Genomic DNA, 16,106 nt, shown 5'->3' on the forward strand with positions numbered 1-16,106 from the left:
AAAATGAATGGAAAAAAAAATCCTTACAAAGAATTGATATTTTTAACTTTTCTTCAAAAAAATATTTTTTGAAATTTTTATTTTTAAGAAAATTGATACTTTCAATTTTTCCTCAAAAATATTTTTTTTGAAGTTTTTATTTTTAAGAAAAATTGATACCTTCAACTTTTTCTAAAAAATATATTTTTTTTAAATTTCATTTTTAAATAAAATTGATACTTTCAACTTTTCTTTAAAATATTTTTTTTTTGAAAATTTAATTTTCAAAGAAAATTGATACTTTCAACTTTTTCTTAAAATATTTTTTTTAAAAATTTTTGTTTTTGAGAAAAATTAATTCTTTAGCTTTCCTTGAAATTTTGAAATTATTTTTTTATTATTATTTTTAGAATAAAAATTATTCAAGAAAAATAAATAAATAACAAGACAAAAATATATATATACCGAAGTTTGCGGCTTAGCTCAAGAAAGACAGCTTGGCTCCACACTCAAGCTGAGTGGCTTGGCTGGCCATTAGAGTGGCTAGGAGTTGGACTGCGTCGGGTTGAATGACGGGATCGGGTCACCTAATGGTTGACGTGCGGATCCCTCAAACGGGTCAAAGGGAACCCGATTTCTCTGGCCAAAACGACATCGATTTATTGATCCCATAAAAGCCTTCTCTTAAGCTTTTCTCTTCATTTTGCCAGTTCTTTCTCTCTCTCTCTACAACCATGAACACTGCCATTTAGAACCCAGAATCCAGTGAAGATCGTCGTCGTCACTTCCGTATACTGCCATTCATCGACACCAAAACTACTTCAAAATTTTGCCACAAACTCGTCTCGATCTCTTCTTCCTTGTACTCCAGCTGATTTCTTCTAAAATTGTCTAGATCACTGTAGATCTGCATTCGAAAGTCGCAACCTCCATCCTTGCTCCACTGCTTCAATGGCCGCTGCTTCAAGGTATGGTCTTACACTTGCTCTTGTCGGTCTCTTTATTGAATTTGGAATGCCGAAGCCTCTAGGAAGACTGTTAAACTGACACCCCAGAAAACATCCTTTCTTCCTTTCACTTTTATGTTTCTGACTTCTTTTTTTGTTTTTGATTCTCTTTTTGACAGGAGATGGATGTTTCGGCGAGAGGCTGATGATGAAGACAAGATCGGTCGTCGATGAAGATTGGTGTTTCCACCGTCAGCGTGCGGGTTGATGCCTGGTTTCCTTGTTCTCTATTTATGGGCGTGGGTTTCGGGCAGGATGGTGAAGATGAAAATGGGGTTCACAATGGGTTTCAGTTCCTGTTATCAAGACTTTGTGGCTAGGGTGGTTTCAGTGGCCGTGTAGAGTAGTGATTCAGTTTAGGTTTAGCTTTAAAAAATGGTGATGATGGTCAATAGAGGGAGAGGTTTAGATGATGGTGGTGGAGGCAGTGTATTCGGTTGAGATAGAGAGAGGCAGAGGTGGTGTTTTTAAGTTCTGTTATGGGTGATTTTTAGGTGTAAGAGACTATGGAAAATGAAGGCTATTTTTGATGGAGACCATTTTTCGATTGAGGCCTGAGGATGATCGAGAGAGCTAGGTTTGGCTTCTCCTCCCCTTCCTTTCTTCTGTCAAGTGCCCCTCTTTTTGGTGGTCTGCCCATGGATTAAATAATGGTGATGAGGATAGGATCTCAGTTTGAAACTGAGCATCCTATCCCATTCAATCTAGATTTTAATTTCAGAAAGCAATCGAATTTTAAACCAAATCTTATCACCTATTTTATCTTTTCTGTTTTTTTAAATTATTTTATCCTTTTATTTATTTTCAGAGTAGGGTGTCTACAGCAATTAGTTTGATTGCTTCCACCATGTATATATAGTCCCCCCTGACCACTCCATTAACACCAAAAATATTACTACTACTAAGTACTAACAATGATAAAATATAGATAGATAAACCATCTTTCTTTCTTTCTTTCTTTCTTTCTTTTTTTTTTTCTATACATACGCACTCGCAATGCTATATATGCATGTGACTACTTTATTCCATTCCAATTTCCATGCCAGCATTTTTTAAGTTTTATTCATCACTTTATAAATACTTAAAATTAAGATATATAGATGGTGATGAAAGGGTTTTTTACTTTCATTTCTCTGACCTAATATGGTCTTTGAAGGAATGATGGAGCTAGGCCAATAGCAGAAAATTAATAGCTGATGCTTTTGGAGTTGTTTTATATGCTAAAGTTGATAAAAGTTTATATAAACTTGATTCACATATATATATATATATATATCCAAAAAAGGTTCTTTTTTTTTTCTTTTTCAACAAATATGTACATTGAAAACAAATTAAGACGAGAGATTAGATGATACGAATGAATATAATTGGTAAATGGATTATATGAATATATATAATTGGTAAATGCAGTATATAGCAATTATGTTTATATGCTTCAAAGTTAAAAAGTAAAAGGAGAATAATTAACAATGGCGCCCATGTGGGTGAGCAGTCCTCGTCGATCATCTATGATGGATCCATCTATGGGGGGGGGGGGGGGGGGGGGGTGCTGTGGAAGTAAGCAACCCAATATGCAATAATCTTTTCTCAGATCTCTTGTACACATGATACGGTAATAAACATTAAAAAGGTGAAGAAAAAGGTGGGTGTATAATTGAGAGAAATGCGCTGTGAATTATAATAAGTGAGTGACTTTTGTGATGTGGGGTTGGGGTCTTAAAGAGATTCACTCATCATTTATTTGTTTGCGGGCGGGCGGGCTGGCCGGCTGGCATATCTCCTCATTAACGACATTTTTTCAAGTAAAGGATGAACCAACCAACCCCATTCCAAAGGGAACCTTCATTCAAATCTCAAAACCAAACCTCCCATTTTGTTATTTTCAAGCAACAAAACTTCTTTTGCCCTGTACCTGCCTCTCCGCTCCTACTCTTACTCTTACATATATACTAGGCCTTTTATTACATTCAACCATAATATTTTTTATATATTAGAAATATTCAAGAATTGAATCTAATCCAACACTTTAAGTACCAACTGATCATTTCATTATTGACCATAATTATAATAATCTAATAATAATAATAATTATTATTTTTAAGAGTCAACAAACAAGAAATATAGATTACAAACCCGGGAAAACTAGGATAGGAACATTATTTGTCATGTTGTCACTAACTCAACATCGAAATCCAAATGCAAATCACAAATACGAGTACATAAGATAATTGTTAGTGAATATTTGATCAAGATCAAGAGATTCGATTAGCAATGTAACTAAAAATTCAACATTAATTAAAAATATTTTTTATTTAATACATTATTTTCATCAAATAAAAAATTAATTAATTTAAATAATTTTTTCGTAAATATCAACTAAACCAATGCTTATACCAAAGCATTATTCAACTTTTTTTGTTTAATTAATTGTGTTCTTTATTTTAATTTATTATTAGAATATTAATATTATAAAGCTGGGGAAAGAGGAAAAACAAAAGAAAAAGAAATTGCGGGAATTTTGATTTGATTTGTGATGCAGTTATCACACAGAGGGTGAGTGAGGATGACTGGGGTATAGGGGATTAGACTGAGGACTGGGGAGCATTGAAGCGAGAGAACGTGCAGTAGCTGCATTTGAAGGGTTTGAAGCACAGATCTATCTGGATCCACTTACACTCTTTCACTGATTGGCCAAAAAAGAAAAAAACAAACAAAAACTCTCTGTCACTGCCACTTGCTATTCTTTATCTTTTTAATTTATTTATAACTTCAATCAAAGGAGAGAGATAAAGAGAAAAAAAAAAAAAAAGAGAAAGAAATTGATAGAAAGATTGAGAAAAAGAGCGAAAGAGCTTCGAAGCCTTTAAACTTTGACTGCCCATTATAGGCTCCAGAACCCAAAAAAACATAGCAGCAGCAGTGAAGCTATTGATGGTTCCTCTGCCACTACTGCTGCTGCTGCTCACAGGCTTTGAAACAAAGAAGGCAGTGGTTTGGCTTTCGCAGTAATTTTTGATAGCTGAAAGCGCTAATTCAAAGACACATGCAACAACAATAGACTTCATCACTTCACTCCCTTTCCCCTTTTTCTAATCATCTCGTCGGAAACAGATCAACCTAATAATCGCAATCTTTCTCTCTTATCTTATATGGGTAAGCCCGTACTCTCCTGCGCATAAGCTGTTTTCTCAATTTTAATCACTAAAACAGTTGAGAACGGAAAGGAACTGGGAACTGTGATAAGGAAAAGGAAAATGAGGGAAAAAATGAAAGCTAGGGTTGTTGTTACCTTTTCTCCTTTAGCCACTGTAACTTTTCCTCATATAATTTGCTTTATAAAGAAACTCAACCACCATGTTTTTCTTCGTTTTTTTCCTTTTACATCTCCGCACGGGAATACTCCTTTAGACTCTCTTTCCCCTTCTTTTCTTTACGATTCCTTCATGGTTTTTTTTTTTTTGGCAGGAATTATAAGAGAGAAAGAGGGAAGGATAGACACTGCACTGCTGCTAACTGGTCACAGGTTGGTAGGTAGAGTTTGTGGTTGAGAAAGAAGTTTTACTTGTAAAGACCTTACTCAAAACACTCAATTATTCACTCTCTCAAAATCAAAGACCAAAGGAGAAAAAGTAATGTATATATAACAACAACTAAACAATATTTGGAGAGTGTTGAGGGGTTGGTGTGCTTTCCATTATGGATGTTTATGAAGCAACCAGAGTTGTGTTCTCTAGAATCCAAAACTTAGAACCAGAAAATGCTTCCAAAATCATGGGTCTACTGCTCATTAAAGATCATGGCGAGAAGGAGATGATTCGTTTAGCCTTTGGTCCTGAAGCTTTACTTCGCTCAGTGATTCTCAAGGCAAAAAAGGAGCTTGGTCTTCTCCCTAACTCTCCTTCTACACCTTCAACTCCATCATCTCCTTCTCCTTTTCTTGCAAACAACCCAAATCCTGTTACTATTTCAAGACAAAGCTCATCCGCTTCCAGGCTTCTAAGCAACGGTGGAGTCAATCTTCCATCTTCTTTCACGATTCCTACCCACCTGTCTACTTCTTGTAGTTCTTCGTGGAATGCTTTATCTGATCTTCCAAGCCCTGATGAGTTGATAAGTCCAAGCAGTGGGTCTTTAAACCCTTCTTCTTTACCCTTCTACGGAAGTGGAGGATCAATTGATATGATTGATGAGTTACAACTTCAAGACCGACTATCTTTTCTCAATGAAAGCTCACCACAGCGTAACTCCAGAAGCCATGATTTCTTCTACCCGCAAGCAGCTGATTTGTCCTCGAGTTCAGCTGCTGGTGCTTGTGGTAGCACTGACGCCATGGGTTTCCCCTCATATTGTGGAAGCTCCTTTCACGGGAGGAGTAGCTCTGTGAGCGATATTTTGGGAGCTGATGACCCGGCTTCAGGGTTTGGGTGGAGACCCTGCTTGTATTTTGCTAGAGGGTACTGTAAAAATGGGAATAGTTGCAGATTTATCCATGGTGCGCTTGGGGAGTCTGGTTCAATGGTTGCTGGAGCAGATGGCGCTACCGTAGTTGGGTCACCTAACAAGATTGAGATGATGGACCACTGTCATGAGTTACTTAGATCTAAATCCGCTCAGCAACAGAGGTTGGCTACTGCTTCTCAGCTCATCGGTTCTGCTTCTTTTCCTTACACCCCGAAGTGCATAAATTTGTTTCTCCAACAGCAACAAAATGATACTCAGAGGTACTTAGTGATTATTAATTTCTTCATGTGCTATCTAGTATGAGCTTAAAGATTGAGTCTTGACTTAATTCTTTGGTGTGTGGTAATGTTGAAAGATTGCTTTTTGATTGAAACTATAGGGCTGCTGCTGCCGCTGTGATGGTGGGTGATGATATGAACAAATTTAACCGTTCCAGGCTTGAAAGGAACGGTTTTTCAATAAACGGTGAAGCAGGAATGGTTAACCCAGCGTCAAGACAGATCTACTTGACTTTCCCAGCCGACAGCACTTTCAGAGAGGAGGATGTGTCAAATTATTTCAGGTTTTGTTGAATACTGTACTTAAGTTTTTATGTTGATGTAATTTCGTCAATTCCACCCCTTTGTTACTAAATTAATTGTGTTTCTCCTTGAAGTATTTATGGACCGGTTCAAGATGTGAGGATACCATACCAGCAGAAGAGAATGTTTGGATTTGTTACTTTTGTTTATCCTGAGACCGTGAAGATCATTCTAGCTAAGGGAAATCCTCATTTTGTTTGTGACGCTCGTGTTCTGGTGAAGCCTTACAAGGAGAAAGGAAAAGTCCCGGACAAGTACAGGCACTCTCTCTCACACTTAAAAATCTTAATTTCGGATGACTTGTTTGATGTAGATCTTTTAATGCTACTAGGTATCTTGCAGGAAGCAGCAGCAGCAGCAAGTGGAAAGAGGAGACTTCTCTTCTTGTGGTACTCCAACTGGCCTTGATTCCAGAGACCCATTTGACCTTCAGCTTGGTAAGCAGAAGCCAAGAAACCAACATTGTCCTTCGTTTATTTTCCTTATGAGGTAGATATGCCTAACAATATCTGTCTGTGCAATTAGGAGCAAGGATGTTTTACAATACCCAGGACACGTTATGGAGGAGAAAGTTGGAGGAGCAAGCTGATCTGCAGCAAGCCCTTGAGCTTCAAAATATAAGGTTGATGGGTCTGCAACTGCATGATGTCAAGAAGCATCACCATCTCAGGGCTTTTTCTGCTGGAAGTTCCATTCCTTCACCTACTTGCTCACCAAACCTGTTCAGCCTGTCCCTTGTACTTCCTCAATTTCACAGCGGTCAAGAAGCTCCACAAGGTACATAGTTCTATTCAAATATAACAAATCAATCATCTAGTGATCATTTGCTTCGTGCCTATGAATCCGCATTCTATACTGGGAAAAATAAATGACTTGCAATCTTTTATTGCAGAGAATTGTTCTAGCCCTGTGCCAGCTGTATCTGCCACTGCTCCTGAGAAACAAGCAGCAAGTACTGGTGGTGCTGCTGCTGATAAAGAATCGGCTAATACTGAAGAGAATCGTCGTAGCAAGGAGAGCCCTCATAGTGAAGATGGTGATCTGCCAGAAAGGTATTCTAGTAATAGAACTTTGTGCATTCAGATTGAAATCAGGACAAAACCGAGATTAGCAAATAGGATGTTTTTCTTAGATTTGTGTACAATTTCTATTTACTTTGTTTGTAAGATCTTTATGGTTAGATTTCCAGTCCAGGGATGATCAAATAGCCTATTGATTGTAAATTTATGCATCTTTTGCAACTAATTGCAGTTTGGAGCACAACCTTCCTGATAGTCCTTTTGCTTCTCCTACAAAAGCCTCTGGAGAGTACTTGTCTGCCTTCTCCAATGCAGAAGCGGATAAGGATGCCTCATTCTTGGCTTGTTCTGTTAATAATAATTGGGTTTCTCCAACTTTACTTCCTGCAAGTAATGCATTAGGCATGGCATCTTTCAACTCTTTCAACTGCCAAAATCCCAGGTACATTATTGCAAGTTGGAGTCACTTATTGATTCAATAATATACTATAATTACATTTATAATCTGAATCTTTATAAGGTTGGAAATGCCATGCATCAAAATGATTTGTAACTCGACTTGTGCCTCAATTCAGGTTCTCGTCTGGACATGGGACCATTGATATGTATGCGGGCACTGGTGGCCCGACTTGCCCTGTTGGAATTTAGCTTCCTATACTCAGGTAAATTGCGTAGCTTTGGATTCTTCTCTTTACTGAATTATTTCTGTTTTGCTTATACTTGTATGCTTGCAGAATTATGTTTTGTTTCTCTAATGAGGTTGGCTTCTCTTTACAGGACTGAAAGTACAACCAAACAAAAAGGAAATTCGCAATAGAGATCTGTAGAGAACCACCGTTACAATAAGAACTACCTTAACCAATATCGTCGTCATCATCAAATAATATACCACTTACTACCATACAAAATGCATACGTAAAAGGCAGTGAAGAAAATGGGTCAGCCATTCCTTTCTGTTGTTGTAAAATTGTTATCTATTGTTTCAGTAGTTGAGTTTGGACCACAGGTAAAAAGCACAGAAGAAAAAAAGGATCACACGGTCGATGTGTAGTTGTAACTACCCATGAGCTGTAATTTCTTCCCCTAACTTTCTCCAGCTCTGATGGTTTCCCTGGAAGCAACTAGGCAGCCCGCATTTAGTTTTTTAGTTTGTTAGGGTATAATCGCACTCTTTTTTTGTACGGCATTGCAGAAGCAGGGAAACACCCACAGGTGTCTGCATAGACGATAGAGGGAAGGTTACAGACATTAGTTAAATCTCAGTCCAAAGTGTACCTTTATGTATTTGCTGCCGTTATTTGTAGCCAGTTGCTACACTCAGTACAGTGTCAAACCCATTAGATTATGACATGAGACAGATAAAAGAAAAAAATTTACTATTAAAAGCATCAGAATTCAGAAAGAGGAAAAGGAAAAGGAGTTGTAACTTCTAATGTGATTGATGTCTTCTGTCTGATTTTTCAAGTTTTAATTAGTATGATACACGTTACTGGTACAAGAATGTGTCTCATTGTTAGAGTCTCTCCTGCAAATGCAATAGTGCATTATTGATTGGGTGGGGTCATTGCGGCCTTTATGTCGCCGTTCATTGAGGGGAAACAGGGTTGGTGGCTGACCTGACACAAAAGAAATGGATTCTACTTTCGTTGTAATAGTAACTGTAATAACATATATGTAAGTGCCAGGTTGTAAGTGGGTCCTACCCACCCATGTGACTGACTCAGTAATGCCTCCTTTTTTCTGTGCTCCGTACTTCCGCCTTGCCGCAAAGCAATACATTATTAGCAATTTAGCATAGAAAATTAAGCATGGGCCCTTCCCTCACTCTTTAGGCATCTGTTTTACAGGACTCCGGAGAAAAGGACATTCCTTAGATCTTAAAGTAAGATTTGAACGTGATGCCACACGTATGACAAAAGGGCACTGCCCACTCGGTGGAATCTTTGGGGTTGTGTGAGTTTGTGGGGGTGCAAAATTCTTGTTTAATTTTCTCATTTCCCGGGGGGGGGGGGGGGGGGTTGTATACTTTCACTGTGGCCTTGAAGTCTGTAATCAAAGGCAAGGGAGGAAAGTTAGCAGAATTAATATGGAACAAAAGAAACAAATAAAGAAAAGAGGGTGGCAAATAGTAAAAGGGGGATAAGAAGCCGCCGTCATGTTGTGGTAACATGAAAAGTAGAGGGGTGAGGAAGGAAAGATACTTGTATGGCGGTTTCCTTTGGGAAAAAGCGGAGTTTATTTTTTTGGAGGGATTTGTTTGGTTAGTGTGGTTTATTCTCTTTAATCATTTAGAAGCGCAAGAGATGATCAAAGGTTCTTGATGGAGACTTGTTAATAATAATCACTGCCGCTAGCATTATTTATATATGTATTTATTTATTTTTTATTAAGAGTTAGAATTGCTTGACAACGATCAATTGATGGGAGTGACTAAATCATTATATTATCATCCTTTTTTAGACTGTGTCTAAAACAAACGTGATTTTTTTTTTTTTTTTTGAGTGTGGTGGCTTTGCCTACAAACAAACATAAAAGCAAGGCACGAAATTCATATGAGAGTTTGTTTGTGTAAAGAAATTAATACGTACACGTAGTATTAACATACAAAATAATAAATTTAAATAAAAATAAAAATACATAAATATATTTATTTTGATTTACTCAAAATAATTTATTTTAAATTTAATCTATTAATAAATAAAATTTTATAATTATGAAATTTTTAGAATAAAAAAAATCTTTAAAGATTCTTTATTTAAAACTTAACTCAAAATTTAATTACACCCTTTTAATTATTTATTCACTTAACTATTCTCTTGATGTCTAATTATATGAAATTATCAAATCAAAACTAAAACATCTTATTTATAAGGATAAAATCTCTTATATTTTTATTAAATTTTCGATGTAAGATACAAGATAAACTAAAAATTCTTATAATTTTTTATGTAAGATTTTAAAATTCAAGGTAAATCTCAAAGGTTTATACTATGGTAACAAGAGAATAGAGATATTTGTTTGTCCTTGAAAGAAGAAAGAAGCTATAGATATTGGGTTTAAAAAAAAAAGAAAAGAGTATTTGGTAGGAACAAATTAAAGAGGAAAAGTTACCAAAAAGGTGAGAGGGAAAAACCATTAATTTCATCTCTTTTGGAACACGAGATGTTGAGGAATGGTATTTTATTTCCTATTTTGTAACCAATGTTTGTGTTTCTAGTATATAACATCTATAACATTTGCTTTTGTTTAAAAGTAGGCACAGCTTGCTTGAAAATTTGGTATTAGCAGAAGCAGGATCGGGACCGGCTAATTCCCAAGCTTGAATGGATATTAAAGCCTTTTTCACCCCAATTCTATGAATAAGCTCTGCCCATATCTGAACCATATCGAAGAATATTGTTGATCCACTAAAGTTTGATGAGCCGCCCGGCGTGCTTTGCTCTCCTTTATATATTATTACTAGTGTATTTCATTTTATTATTATTTATATAATTAGGAAGGTGAACTTTAAAAAAAATTAAACTAATATGGAAACAAAAAGAATTATATTTATATATTAACTAAGACATTTTATTATGAGAAAGAATTAAGGAAAGAAGATTCCAACTTGAGACATCAATTTTGAAGGGAGATGGAATGTCAAATGTTGATGTTCCTGGAGGAATGCTTTTTTTTTTTTTTTTTTGTGTACAAAAGAGATGAAGGTTTACGAAAATTGAAGAAGAAGAATTTGTGGGAATTTATAATTGTTAAGTATCAAACTCTGATCTTTTGAGAATGCATATGTCAAAAGAGATCGATGAATGAATTATTTGAAGTAAAGCTAGGTAAAAGATGGTTTTATGGGAGAATGTTTTTATTTATTTATTTATGGTTTTTATCAAATCAGAAATTATTTCAGTACTTGAAAAACCAGGTATTCTATTAGCCTAGCTAAGTTAGCGTATGGTTATATATATATAGTAGTGGATCTCTCCTTGAATTTGACTATCCTCCATTCCATATGTCCAACATCGTACAGCAGCAAGCAAATACATAAAAAATGAATCTGTTTTCATGGTTCCCGGCCGCCAATCACGGCGAGGTTTGAACCTTTCTTCATCACAATGAAAAGATTCGATTAATCCATGAAACGTAGCCGTCGTTCATTCACCTGATGCCTCTGCCTCTGCCTTCTCTCCTGAATGCAGATTAATTAGCTTCAGTAATAAATAAAAATTGTTCAGATCCATCAATCATCATACACAGTCAGGACGAAGGAAACAAGGAGATCAACAATACGTACGTAGTGATATATATATAGACACACACACACACACACACGGAGGATTACTTGAGAAAGAACTCTGCTGTTGAACACAAACGGCCATCCGAGGAAGCTCTAAGGAGATGGAGATGTGCAGCCTCCATCGTCAAGAACCCTCGCCACAGGTTTCGCATGGTTGCTGATCTTGCTAAACGTGCTGAAGCTGATCGCAAGCGTAAAAACCTCTAGGTTCTTTTTATTTTTTTACCTATTTGTTTGCGTCTTTTTCTTACTTGATTTTGTTAATATTCTAAATTTTCCAACAACCTACATAAGTTTCCATCAAGCAAATGGCCGTGATTGGAAATTTTGCTATTGAAATTGATAGATGTCTTGCTACTAACGTGATCTGTTGGAGTATTAAATTTTTAAATTCATCTCAAATATTGTGTATATATATATATATATTGTTAGGAATAATGACTTAAATCTCATAAGAGATTTTTTTGAGATTAGCTAGACATTGTTTAATGGACAAAAAGACTTGTAAAAAAAAAAATCTAAAAAAAAAAAGATTCTTAATAGGTAAGTTTGACTTGCAGGAGAATACTTCTAAGAGGAGAATGATTCTTAATAGATAAATTTGTATTGCTATAAATAGATAAAATCTTTACAGGATTATGTATGAGAAAAAGATGTAATAGAGTTGTAGGGTTTTATGGGTAGACACCCCATAAGACTACTGAATATTTACATCTTATGGGTGTGTATATTTGTATGTGAGTGGACTAGAAAAGATTGAGAAGGTCTACATATGTATGATGTATGGGTGCATATGAGTGTGTGTGTGGTTGTATTGAAAGGGTGCACATGGGTATGTGTTTGTTTGGGTTAAGAATACTCCATAAGATTAGAGTAGATTGAAAGGGTCTATGAGTATTGATTGTTGAGTGGTTGATTTGTTTTGATGTATGTTTGTAATTCTCTACAACTAGTGGATCTTATTTTTTATTCGTAGATATAGGTCAATTAGATCAAACCACGTTAAATTACTGTCTCTTGTGTGATTGATTGATTATTTGATTATGCTTCCGCTGATATGATTGGATTGGGGCCTTTTGGCCTAACAAGTGGTATCAAAGCATGGTTCGAGACATAGGAAGAGGCAAGCTTAGAGGAGCTCAATTTAAGAAAGAAATTCGAGTTCATTTTTTTAAGATCAATTTGCATGAAACATAAAGGCACACAAAAGAAGATGATTGTGAGACTTTCATTGCAGGTGGAACCAAGCATGTCTAGTATGAAAATAGATGTTTAATGAAATTTGAGTCAAGATGAAGATTGTTAGGAATAATGACTCAAATTCCATAAGAGATTTTTTTGGAATTGAGTAGATATTGCTTGATGGATAAGAAGACTTGCAAAAGAAGAATTCTAAGACAAAGAAGATTCTTAATAGACAAGTTTGACTTCTAAGAGAAAATTTTTTAAAAAAAAGGTATGCTTAATAGACAAGTTTATCTTGTAGAAGAAGAATTCTAAGAAGAGAAATATTCTTAATAGACAAGTTTGTATGACTATAAATAAGTAAAATCTCTACATGATTAGGTATGAGAAAAGTATGTAAAGAGAGTTATAAGATTTTATGGGTAGACACCCTATAAGACTACTGAAGATTTACGTCTTATGTGTGTGTATATTTGTATGTGAGTGAACTAGAGGAAACTGAGAAGGTCTACATAGGTATGATGTATGTGTGCATATGGGTATGTATTTGGTTGTATTGAAATGGTACACATAAATAGGTGTTTGTTTGGGTTAAGAATACTTTATAGGACTAGAAAAGATTGAGAGGGTCTATGAGTATTAATTGTTAAGTGGTTAATTTGTTTTGATGTATATTTGTAATTCTTTACAACTAGTAAATCTTATTTTTTCATCCGTGAACGTAGGTCAATTGAATTGAGTCATATTAAATTACTGTATCTTATGTGATTGATTGATTATTTGATTATACTTCTGCTGATGTGATTTGATTAGAGCCTTTTGACCTAACATATTTATCATCATTAGTAAGGATTATATCCTCTTCAAGTTTGGCTATACTAGTGAATTATAAGAGCACACCAATCAACCTCAATTTTTCAGAAGGAGGTTGAATTACAACTTGAACATAACTCCAGGCGTCGAAACGACCCTGAAGTTAAGGATTTGATGATTTGTATTATGTGTGCTAGCTAACCTGCAGGAGGTATCAGCTCCTAATTGTTCATATAAATATATATATATATATATAGTTTTAAAATTGTTACCTTTGAATTACACTAGTCAATGCTTAGTATTAAAAGAAGTATTGTTTGTTTGCACTCTATGATGAGTCGATGATGGTGATTTATGTAGTGATGGATCCATCGTCTCGTTTGGATCATTGGGTAGGGATCAAATAAAGTGTAGCTGTATCTATTTATCTATTTATCTTAATAGTTGTATATGGACTAATATTCAATACTATTTAATTCTTTTTATCACGTGAAGAATAGGATAACAAGCAAACTGTTATACAATAGAATTCTTCAATTGTGGGGCGGCTCCCATTTGGCATCACTCTCATTTGTTATCTATCTCATGTTTTAAGCCAAAACAAGTTTCTTCCATAAAATTCTATTGTACTAAGGGTTAATTTAAAGGGTTGGAGTTGGACCCCATTTCTTTAACCCACTTTTTTTTTCCTCTTTATGTAAATGCAATTCCATGTCTCTTGGCACTAACCAAAATCAAGCAAATAATTAATCATGCATATTTCTCCCAGAATTAAAGTGATAGTTAATATAATTGATTTGTAAGTTAAATTAATATGCAAATTACTTTATGGGTAAAAGTTGTAATTGACACTAGAGTGAAAAGGTTGATTGAATAGTCCAAGTTCAAACAGAACTTGAATATGAGATTGTTAAAAAAAAAGTTGTTGTGGTTTTTGACTTGTGAGTGCTTTAAAACACTTAAATACAACAATTTGTGTAGGTTTAGGGAATATCACTGGCTTACCAAATGGGACAATCCACTTATAAGCTGGTCCACAAATACTTACACAACTTTAATTATTTCATATTTAATCTTTTTTTTTCTTTTATATCATGCAACTACCAATGATGGTAAAAAAGTTTAGTATTTTATAAAACTACTTTATAATAATTGTTGTTATTTTTGAAGCAAAGAAAACTTTACTCACTATTGCATTTCTTAACATCAGAAACATTACAATTTAAAGTCTAATTAATAACTACCCACTAAAATCATAGTTCTAAGATTAAGCCATGACCACCAGCATGAATAACAAAAAAAATAACCAACACCAGAAAAATAGGAATAACATGAAACATTCAACTAAGCAACATTCATGAATCCACATTTGCAGTCCTAAACACATCTTCTAACACTTTTCCTTGCTTTAGGAGCTACAAACACCAAGTTTTGTCCTCAGAAATTCAAACTTGCTAACTGGCAGTGGCTTTGTGAAAACATCTACAATTTGATCTTCTGTTTTGCAGTAGACAAGAACAACAGCTCCATCTTTTTATACTTTCCTTAAGAAGAATAATTTAACATTAAAATGTTTAGTTTTCCCATGAAACACAGGATTTTGAGAGATAGCAATGGCAGCTTGGTTGTTAACAAAAATCTTCGTGCTTTCCTCCCGCTCTAAGTTAAGATCGATTAAAATCTTCTTTAGCTACAAAGCTTGATTAATAGCAGCTGTTACAGTAATAAACTCTACTCAGCTGTGGATTGAGCTATAATTTATTATTTTTTTGAGCTCCATGAGAAAACACCAGAATCAAGTGTGAAACAATAGCCTGAAGTGCTCTTCATATCATCAACGAAACCTTCCCAATCACTGTCTGAGAAACCAACCAGCTTGAACTCTTTGCTCTTTGTGTATTTAATGCCAAAATCACTTGTGTCTTTCACATATCTAAACACCCTCTTTGCAGCCTTGAGATGATATTCACTTGCACAATGCATAAACCGAGATAAAATGCTTACAGCATTCAAAATGTCAGGCCAAATTGCTGTGAGAAACATTAAGCAACCAATCAGGCTTTTGAAATATGCCCGATCAATCTTCTCTGTTTCATCTTCTTTACAGAGCTTTTTTTTTGAGTTCATTGGTGTCCTTATTTCTTTATATTCTTCGAGTTTAAACTTCTTCAGAATCTCCTTGGCATATTTCTTCTGACAGATGAAGACTTCATGTTCATTCTGTTTGATTTTCATTTCAAGAAAAAAGGTCATCAATCTAAGATCTGTCATTTTAAAAAACTCCATCATCTATTGGTTAAACTTTTCCACAATACATGTGTTATTTTTTGTCATAAGTAAATCATCCACATATAATGAGATGATAAGAATGTCAGCTCCATTGTGCTTGACATATAATGTTGATTCAGATAAGCTTTTGACAAATCTCAAGTTCTGTAAATGTTCATCAATCCTGCTGTACCAAGCTCTTGGAGCTTGCTTCAATCCGTAAAGTACTTTTTTAAGAAGATAAACCTTATCTTTTTTTTCTTCCTTGACATAACCTTCTGGTTGTTCTACAAAAATCTCCTCCTGCAGAAAACCATTTAAGAATGCTGATTTGACATCTAATTGGTGCACTTTCCAATTCTTTTATGCTACAACGACGAGTAAGAGCCTGATGGTGTCGAGTCTAGCAACTGGTGCGAAGGTATCTGAGTAGTCCACACCGAGTATTTACACCTATCTTTTGACCACGAGTCTAACTTTATACTTGTTAATTGAGCCATCAACA

The 16,106-nt window shown here is 35.1% G+C and overlaps 1 protein-coding gene and 1 long non-coding RNA gene across 3 annotated transcripts; both read left to right on the plus strand.

The window, feature by feature from the left end:
- The first annotated feature begins 224 nt into the window (after positions 1-224).
- On the plus strand, positions 225-1,925 carry LOC149513281 (uncharacterized). The gene is made up of 2 exons (XR_016330498.1): positions 225-947; positions 1,106-1,925. It is a non-coding gene; the product is annotated as an uncharacterized LOC149513281 (long non-coding RNA).
- A 2,731-nt stretch (positions 1,926-4,656) lies between these two features.
- On the plus strand, positions 4,657-9,464 carry LOC111310072 (zinc finger CCCH domain-containing protein 46-like). Of its 2 annotated transcripts, none has more exons than XM_022909184.2 (9): positions 4,657-5,707; positions 5,827-6,009; positions 6,103-6,288; positions 6,371-6,465; positions 6,554-6,805; positions 6,921-7,080; positions 7,280-7,489; positions 7,623-7,709; positions 7,825-9,464. In XM_022909184.2, the coding sequence occupies exons 1-8, from the start codon at positions 4,683-4,685 to the stop codon at positions 7,693-7,695; spliced, it is 2,184 nt and encodes a 727-aa protein (XP_022764919.2). In that variant the 5' UTR covers positions 4,657-4,682; the 3' UTR covers positions 7,696-7,709; positions 7,825-9,464. The 2 variants fall into 2 exon arrangements, with proteins under 2 accessions (XP_022764919.2, XP_022764920.2); XM_022909185.2 differs by having other exon boundaries at positions 6,103-6,282.
- The last annotated feature ends 6,642 nt before the right edge of the window (positions 9,465-16,106 follow it).

This window comes from Durio zibethinus, chromosome 19 (genome assembly GCF_047325235.1).
Source record: "Durio zibethinus cultivar Kanyao isolate XHJ-2024 chromosome 19, ASM4732523v1, whole genome shotgun sequence".
Taxonomy (NCBI): Eukaryota; Viridiplantae; Streptophyta; class Magnoliopsida; order Malvales; family Malvaceae; genus Durio; species Durio zibethinus.